Source organism: Carya illinoinensis, chromosome 9, assembly GCF_018687715.1.
Source record: "Carya illinoinensis cultivar Pawnee chromosome 9, C.illinoinensisPawnee_v1, whole genome shotgun sequence".
NCBI classification, from domain to species: Eukaryota; Viridiplantae; Streptophyta; class Magnoliopsida; order Fagales; family Juglandaceae; genus Carya; species Carya illinoinensis.
Window position 1 is genome coordinate 38,699,923 of NC_056760.1, and position 22,011 is coordinate 38,721,933.

The window sequence follows — 22,011 nt, forward strand, 5'->3', positions numbered from 1 at the left end:
CAACAGCTCAGCACCTCACCGTGGACTTCACACGAAGACAAACAGAACAGCAAAACATAAAAACCCACGGGGGCATAGATCGTGCAACACACAGACAAACTATAACCAAAACAACCACCTTCGGCGCCCAAAAAACCAACAAACAGACTACCCACCGGCTACACCAACCCACAGCAGCAGCAACCGTGCAAGAAAAAGAAACGCCGGCCGCCCAAAAGACTAGAAAAACAGAACACATAAACAGTCGGCAAAACAGAGGCCGAAGACTAAGAAACCAAAACAGAGGCAAAACGAACTCTGGGAGGAGACCGCCACTCGGAACCTGAACGACCGAAGACTAAGAAACCAAAGAAGCCGGGGAACTAGTCAGCAGATGGCCCCTTGGTGGCGCGTGGTAGCCACACGCCGCATAAAACCGAGCCTTCGTCCAGTGCGTACGGGCAACGCCTCACTCCGTTTGGCACCACGTTCGGTGGGCTTGTAGATCGGCGGCTGACCAACATCCTGGAGGGGTGCGTGTTGGCGGTCGGCGGCTGGACAGTCCGGATCGGCACTCCTCCCTTATTGGCTTGAAAAAACAAAACGAAAGAAGAAAAAACGAAGAGAACAAACAGAGAAAAGGAAAAGGGAGGGGAGCAGGAGACGAAGCTCCCCCCCCCCCCCCGCGCGGTCGCGCGCCTGGGTTGTGGAGAGAGAGGTTTTGGAGTTTCGGAGAGAGGTTTCAGGGGGGGTTTTTTTTGCCGTGAGTTTGGAAAATACTAGTTGAGCTCCTCAAACTTACCGCTTAGTTTAGAATCGGAATCAGAATAGAGAATACACAAGTAGGAGTTAGAAATAGGATTCAAAGTCCACCAAAGGCATAGTTAGAATCAAATTTAGGAGATTCTTGCCCGGATGTAATACGATACTCTACCTAGAATACTATTATGATTTTAATGTTCAATGTGTGTGGGTAGAAATCATAGTTTTGAATTCCGTTCTACTCTGGCTAGACTTTTTTGTCCGGTGGAGTATCCAATACACCAAATCTCATTGTTTCGTTTTGCTCTAAATTCCGGCCGTTTCGGTTTGTTTTGGCCATTTCGATCAAATTCTAATCATTTCGGTCGGAATTGGTATTCCGACTCTTGTTTTGTTTTAGACTATTTTTATAATTTTCTTATACTTGGATAATATTTATGTAAATTTTAAAGTCAAATGGTATTTAATTAGTTCTAAAATATAAAATGTATTTATATAATTTTAATTTTTTTGTAACTTTAAGTATGTCCCCTCATTCTTTTTTTTTAATATCATTATTTTTAATATTTTTTCCATTCTTTTTCTTTCTTTGTTTCTATTTCTCAACCCAAATTTGTGTTTTTTTAAACTTATATTTATTTTATAAATCTTCAATTATTCTATATATATATACACATATACATGATACATATTTATATATATATTTATGTATTTATTATATTAGTTAGTAGTTTATATATACATAGAATTATTTATATAATATATAATTAATTTCGAAACGGTATAAGTATCAAAATATTTCATTTAAGTATTTTGATAAAGATGGATAGGGGAATGGTATCAAAGCTTTGGTAGAAATAACATATTACTTAAAATGAATAATATTATATATAGTTATTTTTATATACTCTTTATATATTTTATTGATATGATTGATTGTATTAATTTTTTTAATATATATCTAATCATATTAATAAAATGTATAAAAAATTACATAATAATAATTGTAAATAGAATTCTTGATATGGAAGCTGCAAGGTTGAAAAAGCTCAAAATCCCCCGCCCCGATGTTCTTGGCGAGCCGCTTTACGAAAGGGAGGAGGCCAGACAGCCACCGGGGCCCACCGTCGACGGGATTACTCAGTACGAAACCTTTTACAGTGGGCCAGCGGCGCGGCATCAACCTCTCGCCATCCATCGGTCACCGACTCTCACTCTATGCTGTCTGTCGTCCTCTGATCACCACACATACAAATCCACCCTTATCCATCCTCCAAGGTTTTATGTCCATTAATGCCCTGTCTTCGGTTTCCCTTCGTCATCTTTACGGCACACCTACACTACAGATTCATCAGTCCGCATCTTTCTTGCTCTTTGGGTTCGGACTGCTTATAAAAATCATGCACTGGTCCTATTTCTACTCTAGAGCTCTATAACAGAACCCTCGAAATGACGGACGTGATGTTCAACCACTTTTACTTGCCACATTGCGCTAGAACATGTTTTCAATCCCTTCAGTCGATTCATCCAACATGTTTATTGGAGAAGGTTTAGGATTCTGTATGTCCACCCATATTCGCAACTCAGGGAAGGGAAATTAATTGGGGGTGCAATTCTTGCAAAATCAACGACATTCCTGTCCCGAGCGTTCAACTTTTCAACAATAAAATAAAATGGTGAATATTACAAAAGAAAGCACTTGAAGTCTTGAACATTTTCTCTCTCTCTCAAATTAAAAAAAAAAATAACAGTCCGAGGTAAAAGTTCCTATAATAATAATAATAATAATAATGGGCTACCGATTCGAATTTTTTTCAAATAAATGATGTTGGCTTACTCAATTTTGAGCTGCATAGGTTTGAAATATGCCAAATTCACCTAACTATTTCCAGTGAAAAGTGGAAGGAGAATATTATCATGAAATTAACAAACATTATATGTGCTTTGTGCATCATATATATGTTAGGCCATATATGTGATCTCTCAAGAATGTAATCTCCCCAGATGCTTTTATTCTGTACAATCCAAACTTTCAATAAAGTTTATATTTTTCGCATACGGTATACAGGTACTAGAAATAGTTAAAAAGACGGGCGGAAAAGGGAGGAATAATTGCTTGTCCTAAAAGTTCCTTGCCCAAAAGTTTCTCAATTCGAAACCCAAATTACCCGGTGTATGTTTACGTGAACGAGATAAGATGGACCCAAAATGTGTGGCGATACTTCCACGTGGCGGACACAGAACTCATACGGAGAGGAGTGGATCACCCATAACGGAGGAACTGGTCCAAGTGTTGCCGGTAAAACGTACACCAAGCCAAGTTACCGGTTAGGACCAGTTATAGTTACGAGGATCAAAGTTTAAAAGGTGTTGGGGGGTTTAAACTTGGAGAGGTTGGGTGGTTTTCTGGGGGGTTTTTTTTATGATCAGACAAAACCCAGTTTGATAGGTGAGAATTTTATTTTATTTTTCGTTCTGATGGAAAACTTTGATGAATCTGGCAGGTGCTCCTTCGTCAAGTTAGGACCCAGATCATACCTTTAGTTTTTACATTTGTTTTTTGGTCTTCACATTCCACCAATTCATCGTTGTTTTGGGTCATCTATTGTTGCAATACTCTTCTTCTTCCATTTTAAAGGGAAGATTCATGCTTTACAGCGCGCCCACCAAACCCCCCCCCCCTTCTCTTTCTTTTTCCTTCTTCTTCCCTCTCTCCCTCTCTCTCTCTCTCTCTCTCTCTCTCTCTCTGTGTGAGTAATGTGAAAACGTTTAAGATGTCTGATTTCGTCAGAAGTTGTTCCCGTAAGGGTTTAGGGTATCCCAAAACCCGTTTCGGGAAGAAAATGAAGTATCATTTTCTGCCATTATTTTTTTCTGAAGGTTCTCCCTAGGGTATTTGCTGATGTGTTTTGGCTTTCTTTTTCTTTCTCCCATTTTTTTTAATATAATTGTTAATGCAGTTTCTGTTTGGATTTACAGAGACTGAGGTATATATGTCCTTGGCTCAGGTGGGCATAAATTGTCCTCGATGATGGGGTTGCTCGAATACCTATTTAAATGTAAGTCTTTTTGTCTGCTTCCAACGGACCGTGTAAGATATTAATTTTCTTTTGTTTATTGTTCAATCGCTAGCATAAATTTTTTATTAGTCCTATTCTATGATGCAGCTCTATCTCTGGTTATTTTTTTTTTCAACTTTGCTTGGATCATCATCCCAAGATGGTGATGATTTGAGCCATTTCTTCTCTCTCTCTCTCTCTCTCTCTCTTCTTCTTCCTTTCTTCTTCTTCTTCTTCTTCTTCTTTTTCCTTTTTTTTTTTTTTTTTTTTTTTTTTTTTTTTTTTTGTGAATAGGTAAAAAAGGTTTTATTGATCCTTAAAAATAGGCAAAGCCCGTGTGCACATAAATAAAAGAGGTTTATTTCTCTTTTTGTTTCAAGAGTAAGGCAGCATTTGGCTGCACAAATTTTTTTTTATTGCAAATATTTATTTGCTTGGAACTTGGGAGATTTTTTTAATTCATTGGTGAATGAGGAATTTAAATGAAATTTGGATTGAGAACTGGTCCAAGATGTGCAAGATGATATTTGCATCTTGCATCGTTTCCAAGACTATTGGTAAATGTTATCGTGAACCTTTATAGTACATAGCATTTTTTATCCTGCTCTTTTCTTCATGGATTAGGAGTCCAAATATTTGAGTTCAATTTGTTTCTGAATTAAAAAGTTTCTAGTGATTAAGCGTTCTCTTTTAATGATTGGGATGCCTTTTTAAGTTTCTTTTATATTTGTTTTCGTTTTGTTGACAGTCAGGCCCTTACTGAAGTAGTCTTGAACCTTTTGTGTTGATGGGCTGTACTGTTCGTTGCCATTTTCAAAATATTGATGTATTTTGACATAGAAAATGCTTCTAGTACCAATTTTGTTCCCTAGTTACATCGTTGAAAAGTTCTTCTAGTTGTTCTCATGTTACTATCTGCATTGTTTTTATATTCAGTGTCTGACAGGCCCTGATGGTGTCTTTTGTTCCACAGAGTCTCATTCCGGCTGTCTGCAAATCAGAATGCTCTTTATTTTTATCTAATGAGGAGTTTGGAGTACAATTTCACTGGCTTCCAGGTTCCTGTGATTCCTCGAGCTTCAAGATCAGCAAGGGTAAACAGTTGCTACCATTCCAAGTTGCATATTGACCTATTTTTGCATGGATTTGGTCAGTTTCCTGATTTTATAAACGTTTTTAATCCCTGGTTTTAGGGTCGGGGATCAATCAGAAAGAAGTGTCGGGGCAATCAGATACGAGCATTTGAAATTTTAGCTAGTGTAGCAGGCAATTTATTGCAAGAGAGTGAAAGCTCTGTTCCAACCAATGCTGCTTGTGTAAAGGATTCACACCACATTCTGTATTCCAACTCTAAGAGAGAGAGAGGGGTTGAAGGAGAATCTTTAGAGAAAGACCCTTGTTGTCAAGGAAATTGCAGTAATAAATCCTTTGCCCATGCTCCAGGTTTGCAAGAACACCATAAAAGCTACAGAGTAAATGGGTTTTCCTGTGATCGGGACGATCATATGCTTGAGATTGATTCTACATCAAATACTTATGGCCAGTCAGAGATGATAATCTTTGCTGAGAAATGGGCTACCGTGAGTAGCACAAGTAACTGTGGATGTTCCGCAAGCAGTACACTTGGTGATTCCCCTTGCTTTGGGGAACATTTTGAAGACAAAGCAGGATGCATGTTTGAGGGGAAGTTAGGAGCTGAATCATATAAAAGTAAAGGTAAAAAAGATGGAATTCCATGTGTTATTGGCAGTTCAGAGGATCTGATCAAACTGGACATGGAACCTCATGCCCAGGTTGGTTCAGAAAGTGATGCAAAGGCATCTCTGTTGAGGGACTGCATAAGTCATGGTCCTTTCCCAAAGCATTGTGATCATGTGAAAGTAGTTAGTAGAGATGATGACGAAAACTCTGTTGAGTGTACTCAAGCCAGCACGATATCAAAGTTCTCTAGGCCACGGCCACCACCAGATATTGGAGAAAGGAAAATAAAGAAACTTTCTGCTTCTAGACAGTGGAGACCCCAAAATCTGAAGGGTAGGGGTTTATTTTAGAATTTGTAATTTGCTTAATGTTATATTATGCACTGTTAGCATGAAATTTAGGTCTTATGAGACAGTCCATTGAATTCCATGTTGTAATAGGACTTTTTGATGTGAAGTTTATGAGGATGGGAAATCCATTTTCGTACATGTCATTTTAGTATACTAGACCAACTTTTTTGTAGTTTAATGACTAACTAACAGTAGTGTTCAATTCTGGGATGACATGCCAGGTGCAAAAATGAAGCCAATGTATTGCAACGGGACATACTATCATAAAGATGAAAGATCTCAGAATATCTATCCTTTCAAGAAGAGGAAGTTCTATAGTCAAAGCCCACTGTGCCCATCTGATGGTGGATTCCACCATGAAGACACAAGCAGTTTTCCCAAAAAGAGAAATTGTGACAACTGTTCTGCAGGTGCAACAATGAACGGATGGATGCATTCCTTTAATGCATGGATGCCTGCATTCCTTTTTAATCTCCGTTTATATTTAGGCTTTTGGTATATAGACAGTTTTAACTGAATATTCATGGCTCTTATATGCAGCAATTGGAGCATCATCCTCAGTAACAGGTCAAGTACATGAGTGCAAGGGTTGTAATGGTAGGTAAGCTTGTCATGTAGTGAACTATAGGATCTACTCCCACTTACGAGGTTCTTATGCATTTGTATTTGTTATTCAGTGAAGCTCAGCATTAAGTCTTTCAAGGTCCCAGAGCTCTTTATAGAGATTCCTGCAACTGCAACTGTTGGTTCATTGAAGGTATGCCATATTGCCCAATATCATTGAGATTACTTAATATGCTTCAATATTTTTGTCCTTTTTTTTTTTTCAAAAGAGGCAAACCAAGGATATGGGCACAAATTCAGTAAGTGCCAAACTACACCCGGAGTTTGAGATGCTTATTTTGGGTTGTGCTTGGGGCTTACACTTAATGGGGACAAATTTGGGAATCAGTACTTAATATTTTGTGCATTCTTTCTCACTTCATTTTATTTGTCTTCTACATCTCATGTCAGGTATTTTTTGTAGTAGAATTTGTTGTCAGCACAAGAGGATTAGTGCCTTTGTACGTGTCGATAGACAATGCATTTTCTTTTTTAAAACTTATTGTGGGAAATAAACTGGCTATGGATGTTTCATTGAGCTCCAGTTGTTCACGTATTAACATCATTGCATAACAGGATGAAGATTAACATCATCTAACAACAATAACGAGTGTCTTATAGTTGAACATCTGGTTCTTTTTGTTTAGTTAATATTGCTTGGGGCATTTCCTGTAACACTTGGCATGGAGGCAAAAAAAAAAAAAAAAATCCACGTCGGTGATATGTTTCCATTTTATTGTTTTTTAATCTGATTTTTATTCTTTCGTTAGAGGACAGTTATGGAGGCAATGACTGCTGTACTTGGAAATGGACTGCATGTTGGAATCCTGCTTCAGGGAAAGATGGTCAGAGACGACAACAAAACCCTACTTCAGACTGGGATCTCTCAAGATCAGAAGCGTCAGAACTTGGGCTTTATATTGGAGCCCAGACATACCCAAATCACACCACCTGTGTGTACCGAAGATCCTTCTTTGCTATCTGGTGGCACGTCTCATGGGATTTCCAGGTAACAACATCGGATGGCTCAACTTTATAAATAACACCATCTTTTGTTGCCCTTTTGCCTCTGGTTTTTATTTTTTTTATTTATATTTTTTTATCATCTTTTATGTTTGTGAATTAGAGAGTTTATATTGTGTCAATTATTAATTGCCTCCCAGATCTGGAACATATTATGTCTCCCCAGATCCTCTGTTGAATTTGAGCAGTTGTGTTGAAAGCAACCTCAACAAAGTTCCCTCCCTTGCTGATATTTTAACTGGCAATAACTTGCCAGAGACCCAGGCCTTAGTTGCAGTTCCATCAAGCAGCACAGAGGCATTAGCTGTGGTCCCCTTTCATAGGAAATCGCATTCTGAATATGTACAGCGTCGAATCAGGAGACCTTTCTCTGTTTCAGAAGTAGAAGCATTGGTTCAGGCAGTTGAGAAACTTGGAACTGGAAGGTTTGTTCATGATTACCCCTGTTGCTTTGTTTCAGAATGTGAGTTGCATCTTATTGAGTTAAGCACTTCATTTGGGTGGCAGGTGGCGTGATGTTAAATTGCGAGCTTTTGATAGTGCAAATCATCGGACTTACGTGGATTTGAAGGTGAGTGATTCATCTGAGTTTGTAGACTTAGGTGAGCAGTTCATTGGAAAGTTCCGCCACATCCTGGTGTGTTTTTTTTTGTTTTGTTAATATTGTAGTGGTAAAATGCCCTTTAGGGAGTGTGACCGTGTTTAACCAGTTGATGATCCTTGCATCTCACCCTCCTCCATCCCTCTTGTCTTCATTCTACCATTTTATATGTGGGTTTCTTTTATTTATCAAAAAAAAAATATGTGGGTTTCTTTTACTTTCAGATAGATTATTTTCCTGGTTATTCTTTGTAATATTGTAGCACGTTCTATATGAGATGCCAGGATATTGCCACTTCTGGGGTTAGTTTTTTGCCATAACCTATCTAATTTTTGCCAAATTTTCTACGGTGGGAGTTGAAACTTAGCTTAGTTGTGCAGTTGTTGAGCTACCTACAAGACTTTGATTACATCATTCTATGTTATTGTAAATTTATTGCATATTGTTATGCCAATGATATGTTGGTATAACGATGCAGGATAAATGGAAGACCTTAGTGCACACAGCAAGAATCTCCCCTCAGCAGAGGAGGGGAGAGCCTGTTCCACAAGAACTTTTAGACAGGGTGCTAGCTGCCCATGCCTTCTGGTCAAAGCATCAGACTAGGCAACAGCTCAAAACAGCTTTCTGAGGGCTTGGCTTCTTGAGAAATACAAAGGAGCGTGTAGAGAAGAAAGGGTAAGGGTTAGATCTCTTGTTATTTGTTCATTACTATGTAAAAGATCAATTATATCTCCTTCTCCATACGGCGAAGGGATTTGTCCTCTGTACATGATTTGTTGAAGAAATGCCAACATGCCTAAGAGAAATGACCAAGTACAGTGTTAATATCTGGGATGTAAAAAGTTCTTGATGTCTTGCTGCAATTGTGTTGTAGATTCTCAAGTGTTGTCGTTCTCTGTTGTATATAAAATTGTTGATCGCCAGGAATATTATATAGTATTTTAAGTCCATGTCCATGTGAAAGGAGCTGTATTTTCACCGACTTAGTGTGTATGTTGATGGATGCCTAAGAAAAACAACAAAATTGAAAAAGTAAAGAACTAAAACTCGTGTAAACCGAAGCATAGTCCACTCTTTAGTCTAGTCTAGTCTAGTCTAGTCTATTTAAAACCATGCATCCACCGTCCACGGTTTCCTCATTCCAGGGAAAAATAGCCTACAGATCGACACAAGGACTCATAATCAAACGACTCCTAGGATTCCTAGCTAGTCTCTGCAGTCACGTGTAATGATTGTCCTTAGATTTCCAGTTTTCCAGACATGCACGTCCGCGCGTTGAACCTTCTTGTTGCCCCCTCAGCAAGCTGCTACCTCTTGAGGACCGAGGCATGTTTGTTGAGTTTGCATGTTTGATTGATGGAAATAAAACTCTGGTGCGTGGTAGGTGGTGTAGCCAGATTTTCAAACCACGCGATGGAAAATGGGTTCAAGGGTTTTGATTTTTTTTTTTTTTCTCAGCTCAAGGGTTTTGAATTTAGAAAACATCTGTGTCTCATTTTATTTTATTTTTTATAATTTTATTAAATTTTCATATAAAATATAATAAATAATTTAATTTTTTTAAATCATAATTTAATTTTTTTATTAATTTTAAAATAATAATAATATTAAAAAATAATATTTTATTTTAATTTTATTTAAAATTATCTCATTTTATCTCATTATCCAAATAGATAAATGTTTATATAAAATAATTAATGAAAAGTCATTTTATCTTTTTAACGAGTTATATTATGTACCAATTTATAGGTTAGAGGTAATGCTTAACAGATTTTACTTTATTTTAACTATTTTTGTTCGTATATAAGTTCCAATAAAATTCTTAATTTATTTTTGTCACCCAAAATTTGCAAGATTCAAAACTGAGATGCAGTTTTGTGTAGAAAAAATAGTAAGGTGGGCATTGAAATTATTGTAAAAGATTATGAAAGACATGTCATTGCGACAAAAAGGATAAAGGTCTCGGTTTGGTCAAGACTCTCATACAGCTGAATCATATGGGGCATTTCAAGCAATATAGTTTGCTCTAGAGATTGGTATTAAGAATATTATACTTGAAGGTGATGTCTTAAATGTTGTTAACCACATTAATTAGAGTGCGGATTCCTACCATTACTCGAAGGCCATCATTACTGCTGCAGATGCACTAACTAAAAGTGCACTAAGTATATCTGAAGATATTGTTGATTTATTATTTCCCTCCTTGAGCAATGCTACTCATTAAAAATTATTTTATTTATATATAATTATTAATCATTTAAAATAGAGTTATAAAGTAATAATAAAAGAAATGTAAGTTTATTATTATTTTTTTAGAATTATTATTACATAATTTTTTTAAAAAATAAAAAATTTATTTTAATGACAAATTTCCACTTTTTTTTTAAAAAAAAAAAAAACGAAATTTGTTGATTTTAAAATTTCATTTTCATTCTCTATTTTTCCCTTTTTAAGAAATTCGAAAATGGAAAACGAGAGTGCTGCTTTTAAAAGTGAAGGCCACTGTTTGTCTGGCTATCGGTCGTCGTCAAATGAGACAAAATCGTCATTTCGACGTGGAAACGCGTCGTTCACGGAATGCTCGTGGTTCTGTGGACTGTGGAGCTAAGACTCCACAGTGCCATTATCTAGAGAAGGACAAGACTCCCAGTCACGTTTTGAGATTTTGACGGGCTATAGCCGGTAATCTATAGACCGGACTGCAAGTCAACGGCTGTGATCGATGCACTTACCTCGGACTGAGCTCACTTTTACTTTCAGAAATTAAACGAACAATTGATAGGATCATAGGACCTCCTGCTCTCTTACAGTTGCTCCACTGCTCTCTCTCTCTCTCTCTCTCTCTCTCTCTCTCTCTCTCTCATATCTAGGGTTTCTCTGAGGTACGCTTTACTCTTCTGTGCTTCACTGTAAGGGAACTCTAACGCGCCACTTCTCATCTTCTAGGTTTTAGAAGCTGTTCCATTCTCGTATTAAATTTTTCTACAATGCTTTCAAGCTCAAGTAAGAGTGGCGATTTCTTCTTGGATTTTGATGTATATTCTTTTCTTAATTCTGCAACTTCCATGGTTTGTTTTTGAAATCCGAAAACTTAGAGTTTGTTGATTTGCTTTTGGAGGTGTTAATGTTTGTTTTAATAGCTTTCTAGGATTGAAGGAAGCGTCTTTAGTTTGGTGGCAACCAGAGGTCATTTGGAACAGAACCTCGGGTTTGGTTTTGAAAATCAAATTTATTGAGCTTTCCATTTCGATTCTTGAGGCAGGGTTCTGATTGAGGCTCTGGAAAATAGATGACTTCTGATTGAGCTTGTGTAAAATAGATGACAATGGATTCACGTGGTAGGGTGTTTTCGGGTTCCACTCATGGAATGGGATTGGTGAATCAATCTTCTTCGGTTCATTCTAATCAAAACCTTGTTTCTGGACCCAGATTCGAAAATCCCTTTCTAGATCACAAGCCTAGGGGGTTTCATTACCTTCAACCTGATCAGGGACCGAGTTATATAGCCCCGAGCTTGGATGAGGTCCAGGGGGAGGATTCCCCGGAGGACTGTGACTTTTCCGATGCTGTTTTGGGATTCATAACTCAGATACTAATGGAAGAAGGCGTGGAGGACAAGACTTGCATGCTTCAGGATTCTTTGGAACTTCAAGCTGCTGAGAAACCCTTCTATGAGTTGCTTGGGAAAAAATACCCCCCTTCCCCGCTTCATAGAACAAATGATACCAACGGAAATAGTGAGAGCCCAGATGATGATCGCGATGTATATCACAGTAATTATGCCAGTAGTACTAATAGTAGTAGCTATTTTGGTGATAATTCCTCGATTCAAAATCACGGAGAATATACTTCCCAATTACAGAACTCGTATAGAAATTCGAATGGTATGATCAGTGGTGTGGATGGATTTGTAGATTCTCCCAGTAGTACCCTTCAGGTCCCTGATTCAAATAGTGAGAATCATTCCGTTGGTCAATTCAGGAAAGGTGTTGAAGAGGCTAGTAAGTTTCTTCCCCCTGGAAGTGAGTTTTTTTCAAACTTGGAGGCAAATGAGTTGTTATTACAGAAGCCCAAGGCAGTGAGTAGCAAGGAGGAGGTCAAGGTGGAGATGAAGGAGGAGGGGGTGTACTCACCAACTGGATCAAGAGGAAAGAAGCATCCTCATGGAGGGGAGGACAATAATACAGAATATGAGAGGAGTAGTAAGCTAGCCTCTGTGTATATTGAATCAACTCTACGGTCTAAGATGTTTGATATGGTGTTGCTGTGTAGTGTAGGGGAAGGTAAGGCCCAGTTGAAAGCCCTTCAGAAGACATTGCAGAACGGGAAAAGCAAAAATGTACAGCAAAATGGAATGAGCAAAACTGTGCCTCGGAACAGGCAATCAAAAGGTTCTAACAGTGGAAGGAGACGTGGAAAGAAACAAAGAGGCAACAAGGACGTGGTGGATTTGAGAACTCTCCTTATTCATTGTTCCCAAGCTGTTGCAGCTGATGACCAGAGGAGTGCAAATGAATTGCTAAAGCAGATCAGGCAGCACTCGTCTCCTTTTGGGGATGGAAATCAAAGATTGGCCCATATCTTTGCTGATGGCCTTGAGGCACGATTGGCTGGCACTGGTAGTCAGATATATAAAGGTCTAGTTAATAAAAGAACACCTGCTGCTGACGTCTTGAAAGCTTACCATCTATACCTTGCCGCATGCCCGTTTAGGAAGATTTCCAATTTTATATCAAATAAGACGATAAGAAATGAAGCCGTGGGGGCAACAAGTCTCCATGTCATAGACTTTGGTATCCTTTATGGTTTCCAATGGCCCACCCTTATTCAGCGGCTCTCATGGAGACCTGGTGGGCCCCCAAAGCTTCGGATTACTGGAATAGATTTTCCCCAACCTGGATTTCGGCCATCAGAGCGAGTTGAGGAAACTGGACGTCGCTTGGCAGCTTATGCTGAGAATTTTGATGTGCCATTTGAGTATCATGCCATAGCAAAGAAATGGGAAACCATTCAAATGGAGGAACTTAAAATTAACAAGGATGAGTTCATTGTTGTAAACTGCTTGTATCGAGGTAAGAACTTGCATGATGAATCCATGTCAGTTGACAGTTCAAGAGATATCTTTCTCAATTTGGTGAGGAAGATCAATCCAGATATTTTCGTCCATGGGGTTGTTAATGGTGCATTCAATGCCCCCTTTTTCGTTACCCGGTTTCGAGAGGCATTGTTTCACTATTCTGCACTGTTCGATATGCTCGAAACTATTGTACCTCATGAGGATCGTGAAAGGATGCTGATTGAGAAAGAGATCTTTGGTAGGGAGGCCTTGAATGTCATAGCATGTGAAGGCTGGGAGAGAGTGGAGAGGCCCGAGACATACAAGCAATGGCAAGTCCGAAACCTAAGGGCTGGGTTTGCCCAGCTGCCTTTTGACCGGGAGCTTGTGAAGATGGCAATGGCTAAGGTGAGCTCCAGCTACCACAAGGATTTCGTCATTGATGAAGACAGTCGGTGGCTGTTGCAAGGATGGAAGGGGCGAACGACCTATGCCCTTTCTTGTTGGAAACCGGCTTAGTGAACTTGATAGCCACACATACTAATTGGCCTTACTCTCATCTCCTTGGTATTTGAAACCGGTGATTGAGCTCCCAAGGTAATACTGCTACTTGATTCTATTTTGTTTTACCAATACGCTTTTTTGCAGTTTCTGTCATCTGTGATTTATCTGCTTACTTTATAATTGAGTAATTGGTAACCTAGCAGTTAAATGTGGTCTGGAGAGAAAGTTGTTGGGTAATGCAGGGGTATGCAGTCACTTGTAGAGACTTGCAGATTTAAGTTATAGCCCTTTGTCAGCACAAATGCTGTATTTTAACTACGCTTTCTGAGTCTGTCCAATCGGTTATTGAATGTTGTCTAATGCACATAGTCAACTTCACATTAACATGTATGGATGAAACTCATGGAACAGAGTTATTAATGAAATAATACTTTATGGGCTCTTGTTTGCTGTTGATATTGTTAAGAACCTCTCTTCCCTTCTTTCTGTCATGAGCAAAACTGTTAGCTGTTTGTTGAATTGGATTACTTTTTTATGCAATTATATACTCCTCGCATCTTTTCATGCGGAATGTGATGGAGTTCTGTCATTCTGCATGGGCCATTGTGTTCAACATTTTTCCTCGTGTTTCATTTCATTGTAGTATGTATTCTTGTTTTTTTCTCCTCGATAATCATCATAATAGGCATGTTACATGTAAATTGTAATAATTAAGAGGTTGAAGCCAACATGTTCGTGAAATAATCTGTAGTAGGATGCAAATGGAATTACCAAGAAGTACGTTCCAAGTTCCAACACATCGATATGGTCATCTTTGCTTGAGTTTATACTTGCGTTGAATCGTCGATTCTTCTTGTCTCGCGCAAATTGCGGTCTGTGTCCCCATGAAGTACGAGGGTACCTCTTAATTTTTGTCTTCTTGTCCAAAATATTCATGGTCTGGTATGGGGCCTTTTGTAATCTTTTATGTATAATAATAATATGTTAATGCGGAAACCATACATTTTATTTTCTTTCCTTTCCTTCTTGGAAACCGATATTTGTTTTAAACAAAACAAAAAAAGTAGGATTGGGATATAGGAAATTTAATAATTTATCTCCAGACATTCCTCATACGAGCTTGACAAATATTATATCATTGTTCTTCAAGTTGTAACTTGTTTAAAGTTTGTGAGAATGAGCATTTTGAGTAAAGGCTGGAGTATTCATTGGCTAGGAGTGGTTTTTTTTTTTTTTTTGGTTGTGCCCAACGAGCTTTGCTACTTGTCAACCCTATACACCACACTTATTTTTATTTTATTAAAATTTTATTTTTTTTTTAATTTTATTCTTCTTCAACTAATTGAAAATTTCTATTTATCATCAATATACCATATATTTGATAAGAGGAAAAAAAACATTATGTGTGACAAGTACAATTTTTTTTTATATAAATTTTAGTCATTGCACAAATTAAAAGATTATTTGACTCTGAAGTAAGCTTAGCAAGCGATGTCTTCTATATTTCTAAATAAATAATCATTATGGTGCAAGAATGTGGGAATTTTAATCATTACACAAAGGCAAAGAGTAAAATGAGGGGAAAAAAAAAAATACTTTTTTGACTCAATATAAAATGAAGGGGAAAAAATGAAAATAAAGAATGAAACTATCATAGGTTCTCTTTAGCGTGGTAAAATTCTTTTTGGGCTACAATCTTTCTCCCACCAAATTTCAGATTTGAATTTCTGATACATTTGGTTTGGGTGTTGAGGAGAGTTGTGAATAGTAATAAAAAATATGTGAAAAGTAATAATAAAGTAATGAATAGTAATAAAAAGTAGGTAAAAAGTAATGAATAGTAAAAAAAGTAGGTGACAAGTAATAATAAAATAATAAATAGTAGTGAGAAGTGTTGAAGATACTTCAACACCCAAACACAGAGTTACAAAAATGATTTGATACTTGGGAGCAAAGGGAACGAATCATACTCAATCTCAATAGTCAATTATATGTATTCCACGGGCAAAGCACATTCTCTCTCTCTCTCTCTCTCTCTCTCTCTCTCTCTCTCTCTCTCAATATGTATATATATATTATATAGGTATCTTCTGCGGTGGACCTCCATGATTTCTCCAACTTAGTGCGAAAGCATAGCCAACCGGCTGCAAAGATTTCAACTTCTGAGTCATACTGATTAGCAGATGAGCATATACAATATAATAAACAGCATTAGTGACAAAGACGTCTGAGGGAGGCAGGCAAATTTAACAAGAGCAGGCTTGAAAGATGGAAGTCGTGTTCAGCAGGGCAAGTCTCTTTTTTTTTTTTTTGGGTCTTGTGACAAAACTATTTCAACAGGGCAAGTTTCGATTGACTCCGCGCTCTATTTCGGACAGCATTTCCTCAAAACTTAAAATGAAGTTTCATAGCAAAACCTACAGAGAGTCATCCCTTTTCTTTCAGAATTAGATTGTCTTACCATTATGTTTATCCCAGCCTGTTTGCGTTTTCGTCTTTGTAATGGCATATATAGCCATGGGAATTGAGAAAACAGAGCATAACCCACTTCTGCTAGATTCATCCCTTGGCTTTCAGAATTATACTGTTTCAGTTTTTCCATCATGTATATCCCACCCTGTATACATTTTCGTCTTTGTAATGCATAGATTAGCCATGGGAATTGAGAAAGAAAGGGCATAATCCACTTCTACTAGTACTGCATTGGGATCCAACAATGATACGAATCCTTAGTTGTTCTGTCCCTCTTTTTACTTTATTTTGCACCCAAACTCCATAGAGATGCAAAACCCAATTCATTAGTTAGCATAAGAAAGAAGCCATTAAACCATTCAAAATATGGTCTTTTGAAGTGGGGATCAACCCATAACCCCACTTCATTACTTTACAGCTTTTAAAGCTGCCGACACTCAACTTCAGTTTCTACACTTTCTATGAAACACTTTCCAATCATTTATTTATTCTGCCCCTCACTCCTCCGACCGGTTCCACTGATCGAGAATAGGTAGTCGCAGAAAGCGCATGGTTTCTGTAGTCATGAGTCCACTAACCTCGGATGGAGGTTTTCTTTGCTTTTAAAGGAACATTAACTAGGAAACGAACATAGGACGTCCTTCTCTCTCTCTCTCTCTCTCTCTCTCCGTGGCTAGGGTTTCTCCGAGGTACGGAATACCCTAATTTTCATTTTCTAGTTTTTTGTTTTGAAGCTGTTTCCCTTCTCGTATTGAATTTGAATCCTGTGCATTCAAGCTTTACGAAAGAGTGAAGATTTTTTCTTAGTTTTGATCCATATTCTCTGCTAAATTCTGCGACTTACAAGGTTTGTTCGTGAAACCCGAAAAGTTGGGACTTCTTGGTTTGCTATTGGAGGTGTTCATGAAAGGATTTCTGCTTCTTCTTCTTTTTTTTTTTTAGGTGGGGGCCAAAAGCAAGTGCAAGTCATTTGGAAAAGAAACTTGGTGTTTAATTTTGAAAATTCAATTAATTGAGGTTAGTATTTGGATTCTTGAAGCAGAGTTCTGATGGAGGACTTGGAAAAAAGATGACATCTGATTGAGGTTTTACAAGGGAGGCGACAATGGATCCACATCCTAGGGGGTTTACGGGTTCCACTGATGCAATCCAATTGGGCAATCAATCTTTTTCGGTTCTTTCTAATCAAAACCCTGTTTCTAGACCCAGATTCGGAAACTCCTTTTTTGATCACGAGTATAGGGGGTTTCATTTCCATCAACCGGATGAGGCACCGAGTCATATGACCCCGTCCTCAGCTGGGGCACAGGGTGTGGATTACTCGGAGGACTGTGACTTTTCCGACACTGTTTTGGGGTTCATAAGTCAGATACTCATGGAAGAGGGCGTGGAGGATAAGTCTTGCATGCTTCAGGATTCTCTGGAACTTCAAGCTGCCGAGAAATCGTTCTATGAGTTGCTTGGGAAAAAATACCCCCCTTCCCCGATTCATAGAACAAATCACATCAATGGAAATGATGAGAGCACAGATGATAATCACTACGTATATCACAGTAATTATGCCAGTAGTACTAATAGTAGTAGCTGTTTTGGTGATAATTCCTTGATTCAAAATCACGGAGAATATACCTCCCAATTACAAAATCTTCCCCTTGATATTAATTCTCAGTCCTCGAATATCTATTTAAATAGTGAGACGAGTAGTGTGGATGCCTTGGTGGGTTTTCCAAGTAGTACTTTTCAGGTGCCTGATTCAAATAGCAAGAACCAATCTGTTTGGCAATTCAGGAAGGGGGTTGAAGAGGCTAGTAAGTTTCTTCCAACCAGAAGTAAGTTGTTTGTTAACTCGGAGGCAGATGGGTTGTTATTTCAGAAGCCTGAGGCAGGAAGGGGCAAGAGGGAGGTTAAGGTGGAGATGGATGTTGAGGGGGAGGACTCACCTACTGGCTCAAGGGGAAAGAAGCATCCTCATGGAGGGGAGGATAGAGATACAGAAGATGAGAGGTGTAGTAAGCAAGCCACTGTGTATATCGAATCAACTCTACGGTCCAAGATGTTTGATATGGTGTTGCTCTGTAGCGCAGGTGAAGGTAAGGCCCACTTGATAGCCCTTCAGGAGACATTGCAGAACGGCAAAAGCAAAATTGTACAGCAGAATGGAATTAGCAAAACTGTGCCTCGGAATGGGAAATCAAAAGGATCTAATGGTGGAAGGGGACGCAGTAAGAAACAAAGTAGAAACAAGGAGGTGGTGGATTTGAGAACTCTCCTTATTCATTGTTCCCAAGCTGTTGCAGCTGATGATCAGAGGAGTGCAAATGAATTGCTAAAGCAGATCAGGCAGCACTCTACTCCTTTTGGGGATGGAAATCAGAGATTGGCCCATATCTTTGTTGATGGACTTGAGGCACGCTTGGCTGGAACTGGCAGCCAGATATATAAAGGTCTAGTTAATAAAAGAACATCTGCTGCGGACGTCTTGAAAGCTTACCATCTTTACCTTGCTGCTTGCCCATTTAGGAAGATATCTAATTTTATATCAAATAAGACGATAAAGATTGAAGCTGTGGAGGCAACAAGTCTCCATGTCATAGACTTTGGTATCCTTTATGGTTTCCAATGGCCCACCCTTATTCAGCGGCTCTCATGGAGACCTGGTGGACCCCCAAAGCTTCGGATTACTGGAATAGATTTTCCCCAACCTGGATTTCGGCCAGCAGAGCGAGTTGAGGAAACCGGACGTCGCTTGGCAACTTATGCTGAGAGTTTCGATGTGCCATTTGAGTATCATGCCATAGCAAAGAAATGGGAAACCATTCGAATCGAGGAACTTAAAATTAACAAGGATGAGTTGATTGTTGTAAACTGCTTGTATCGAGGTAAGAACTTGCATGATGAATCCGTATCAGTTGACAGTTCAAGAGATGCCTTCCTCAATTTGGTGAGGAAGATCAATCCAGTTATTTTCGTCCATGGGGTTGTTAGTGGTGCCTTCAATGCCCCTTTCTTTGTAACCCGGCTCCGAGAGGCATTGTTTCACTATTCTGCATTGTTTGATATGCTTGAAACTATTGTACCTCGAGAGGATCGAGAAAGAATGCTGATTGAGAAAGAGATCTTTGGTTGGGAGGCTTTGAATGTTATAGCTTGTGAAGGCTCGGAGAGAGTGGAGAGGCCTGAAACATACAAGCAATGGCAACTCCGAAACCTAAGAGCTGGGCTTGCCCAGCTACCTTTCGACCGGGAGGTTGTGAAGGCAGCAATGGCTAAGGTGAGGTCCAGTTACCACAAAGATTTTGTCATTGATGAAGATAGCCGGTGGCTGTTGCAAGGATGGAAGGGACGAACCATCTTTGCCCTTTCTTGTTGGAAACCGGCCTAACGCTTGACAGGCACACTTGTCTTATTGGGCCTGCCTCTCATCTCCTTGGCATTTGAAAATGATGATTGAGGACCCAAGGTAATGCTGCTACTTGTTTCTGCTATTGTTGTGTCAATGATCTCCTCCTCCCCCCCCCCCCCCCCCCCCCCCCCCCCCCCCCCCCCCCCCCCCCTTTTCTTCTTGCAGTTGCTCTCATCTGTGATTAATCGGCTTCTTACTTTAATTAGGTTAATCAGTAACCTGGCAGTTAAAAGTGGTCAGACTGGAGAGAAGATTGTTGTGTAAAGTGGTGGTATGTAGTTATCTTGTAGAGGACTTGAATATTCAAGTTATAGCCGTTCCTCACCACAAATGCTGTATTCTAATTACTCTTAGTCAGTCCATTAGGTTTTTGAATGTTGCCTAATGCACACAGTCAACTTAATATTAACATTTTTTTTTTTTTGATAAGAATAATATTAACATTTAAAAGAGGAAACTGATGTAACAAACCATAAACGAAATTATAGTATCTTTCCCCACATGGAAGGGAGCTCTGGTTTGCTGCTGATGTTGTCAGGAACTCTCTCGTCCCCTCTTTCTTTAATGAGAAACTTTGTTAGCTGTTTGCTGAATTGGAATACTTTTATGCAATTATACGCTCCTCTCGACTTATTTAGCGGAATGTAATTGGCCTTTGTCTTTCTCCATAGGCCATTGTGCTCAACATTTTACTTATGCGTCGTATCATTGCAATATACTTTCTTATCCTCTGCTCCCTTGTGCCACGTTGACTAATTTAATGTTCCAGATTGGCAAGTGGTGTTTCCTCACAGAATTATGGTTCTTAATTTGTTCGATCTAAACGTTCTGTAGTTGGAGACACATTTATATATTACTACTCACATTAATGGAGTACATAGAGTTTTTGTTTGGTATAAAGGTCAAAGGAGTCAACAGAACATATCCTTGACAGTAGTCTGATTGAAGATTGTGACTCTCGAAGTGTCTGGACTCTCAACTACGCAATGCACTGCTAAATCTAACAACATTAAAGCTAAATTTGAACTTCATACAGACCTATAGATAATTAGTTGTACAGCCAAGACATCTCAGAACATAAATCTAGAACAATGTTAACGGTCCAAAAATGATGAAAACATGAGTGTTCGTTATAGATCTGTTCTTTCTCAAGCTCCCCAACTGAATTTCAAAGACGGTAATGGAACACGGCTGAAGAACAAAACCAAAGAAAGATAAGCAATCAGTATAGAAAATTTGTCCCATAAAACGAATAAAACACCATTTTAGCAAGCTAATGCATCATTGCATCTCCCTAGTCACTAGGATATATCAATGAGCGACAAGAATGTTAATAGAAAAATCATTCTTATTTCTATGCACAGACAGACGATGTTAGAAGATAAAAAATTCCCACATCAGTTTGTAAGTGCGCAGTTCGTACGCACATCAATCCGTTGTGCAACTGTAGAAAAAAATGCTGGCACTGATGAAGTTGAAGCCTTATCCTCAAAAAAACAAAGTACTGTTGAATTAGCGGCAAGCAGATTAAGATGCCTCATTCTTCAGGGAGACTTCTCTCGTCAAACCACCGAGGAGGATCAAATCCAGACCCACCTGATAAAGTGATAGAAAATTTATATTACAACAAATATATATAGATATATATATTAAAGAAAATACAAATATATGTTAGGATTGATTACCAAGGGGATTGCAACGACATAGACGCCAAGCGGTCAAGACAGTGCCCTTAACGACTCCATACTTTTTGTAAGCTTCCATGGAGTACTCACTACAAGTTGGAACATAACGACAACTGCGGGGCAACAACGGCGAGATTTCCCCTGCTTAATCGATACAAAGTTTTTAGCTTGAAAATATATAAAATATAACAACAGATGAACAATACACAGTTTAGAAATTAAGTGATATACGTTAAAAATAAAAAATAAAAAAAAAAAAAGGAAAAAAAAAGTACCAACTTTTGTAAAATTTGAGCATAGAAAGAGCAGCTTTAACCCCTAAATCGTTCACTTCGTGGTCTGCAACTTCTTCTTGCGCATTTTCTGGGTTTGAGTCTTCTTTGTTCGATAAATTGTTAAGGAATGGGTGTCGGTGGCCTGGGATCCTGATGGGAGCGAAATAAATGGAATTGCGTTTACGAATAGGGCCAGAACGATAATTAAGAGATGAGAGAGGGAGGAGGACAGGGAAGGGTTTATGGGTGTTAAGGGAGAGAACAACTGCCATGTCAGGCGTCGTTACAGCAATAGCTATAGCAAGAGCGAGCAAACAATCTTTCCCCCTCCAATTTTCGTCCACGCGAGAGATCACAAAGCCACGCCCACCCCTTTTATTTGTAGTTTTTCTTTTTTAAATGATTAGAATTTAGATTATCTATTATTTAATCAATATCTCTTATATATATATATATATATATATATTTTTTTTTTTTTGGATTAAGGCGGTGCTAGTGTGCCGCCGTCTTTCACCGTTGGGCGCGTCTATTTGTA

At 38.6% G+C, this 22,011-nt stretch overlaps 4 protein-coding genes across 11 annotated transcripts; 3 read left to right on the forward strand and 1 right to left on the reverse strand.

Moving 5' to 3' along the window:
* Positions 1 to 2,834: 2,834 nt before the first annotated feature.
* LOC122276616 (telomere repeat-binding protein 5-like) lies at positions 2,835 to 9,063 on the forward strand. 6 transcript variants are annotated; one of them, XM_043086476.1, is made up of 11 exons: positions 2,835 to 3,190; positions 3,721 to 3,800; positions 4,774 to 4,894; positions 4,994 to 5,834; positions 6,073 to 6,261; positions 6,392 to 6,448; positions 6,529 to 6,608; positions 7,225 to 7,463; positions 7,618 to 7,902; positions 7,985 to 8,048; positions 8,557 to 9,063. In XM_043086476.1, exons 3-11 carry the CDS (start codon positions 4,823 to 4,825, stop codon positions 8,707 to 8,709), a joined length of 1,980 nt encoding a protein of 659 aa, XP_042942410.1. In that variant the 5' UTR covers positions 2,835 to 3,190; positions 3,721 to 3,800; positions 4,774 to 4,822; the 3' UTR covers positions 8,710 to 9,063. The 6 variants fall into 6 exon arrangements, with proteins under 6 accessions (XP_042942410.1, XP_042942412.1, XP_042942413.1 ...); XM_043086478.1 differs by lacking the exon at positions 2,835 to 3,190 and adding an exon at positions 3,200 to 3,260; XM_043086479.1 differs by lacking the exon at positions 2,835 to 3,190 and adding an exon at positions 3,210 to 3,245.
* A 1,776-nt stretch (positions 9,064 to 10,839) lies between these two features.
* On the forward strand, positions 10,840 to 14,097 carry LOC122275019 (scarecrow-like protein 9). The gene has a single exon (XM_043083922.1). The coding sequence runs from the start codon at positions 11,401 to 11,403 to the stop codon at positions 13,654 to 13,656; it is 2,256 nt and encodes a 751-aa protein (XP_042939856.1). The 5' UTR covers positions 10,840 to 11,400; the 3' UTR covers positions 13,657 to 14,097.
* A 1,611-nt stretch (positions 14,098 to 15,708) lies between these two features.
* On the forward strand, positions 15,709 to 20,016 carry LOC122275020 (scarecrow-like protein 9). Of its 2 annotated transcripts, none has more exons than XM_043083923.1 (3): positions 15,709 to 16,960; positions 17,056 to 19,573; positions 19,723 to 20,016. In XM_043083923.1, the coding sequence occupies exon 2, from the start codon at positions 17,219 to 17,221 to the stop codon at positions 19,493 to 19,495; it is 2,277 nt and encodes a 758-aa protein (XP_042939857.1). In that variant the 5' UTR covers positions 15,709 to 16,960; positions 17,056 to 17,218; the 3' UTR covers positions 19,496 to 19,573; positions 19,723 to 20,016. The 2 variants fall into 2 exon arrangements, with proteins under 2 accessions (XP_042939857.1, XP_042939858.1); XM_043083924.1 differs by having other exon boundaries at positions 15,709 to 16,802.
* Positions 20,017 to 20,515: 499 nt separating this feature from the next.
* Positions 20,516 to 21,860, reverse strand: LOC122275021 (UPF0161 protein At3g09310). Of its 2 annotated transcripts, none has more exons than XM_043083925.1 (3): positions 21,481 to 21,860; positions 21,202 to 21,345; positions 20,516 to 21,112 (listed from the first exon to the last, which is right to left on the reverse strand). In XM_043083925.1, the coding sequence occupies exons 1-3, from the start codon at positions 21,746 to 21,748 to the stop codon at positions 21,054 to 21,056; spliced, it is 471 nt and encodes a 156-aa protein (XP_042939859.1). In that variant the 5' UTR covers positions 21,749 to 21,860; the 3' UTR covers positions 20,516 to 21,053. The 2 variants fall into 2 exon arrangements, with proteins under 2 accessions (XP_042939859.1, XP_042939860.1); XM_043083926.1 differs by having other exon boundaries at positions 21,202 to 21,342; positions 21,481 to 21,854.
* Positions 21,861 to 22,011: the final 151 nt, after the last annotated feature.

Coding starts and splice junctions, on each gene's coding strand:
- LOC122276616 (XM_043086476.1), top strand. CDS start 4,823: ATGAGGAGTTTGGAGTACAATTTCACTGGCTTCCAGGTTCCTGTGATT. Junction 6,449..6,528: donor TGAGTGCAAGGGTTGTAATG/GTAGGTAAGCTT, acceptor TTTGTTATTCAG/TGAAGCTCAGCATTAAGTCT. Junction 7,464..7,617: donor ACGTCTCATGGGATTTCCAG/GTAACAACATCG, acceptor ATTGCCTCCCAG/ATCTGGAACATATTATGTCT.
- LOC122275019 (XM_043083922.1), top strand. CDS start 11,401: ATGACAATGGATTCACGTGGTAGGGTGTTTTCGGGTTCCACTCATGGA.
- LOC122275020 (XM_043083923.1), top strand. CDS start 17,219: ATGGATCCACATCCTAGGGGGTTTACGGGTTCCACTGATGCAATCCAA.
- LOC122275021 (XM_043083925.1), bottom strand. CDS start 21,748: ATGGCAGTTGTTCTCTCCCTTAACACCCATAAACCCTTCCCTGTCCTC. Junction 21,346..21,480: donor TATGCTCAAATTTTACAAAA/GTTGGTACTTTT, acceptor GTATCGATTAAG/CAGGGGAAATCTCGCCGTTG. Junction 21,113..21,201: donor ATGTCGTTGCAATCCCCTTG/GTAATCAATCCT, acceptor TCACTTTATCAG/GTGGGTCTGGATTTGATCCT.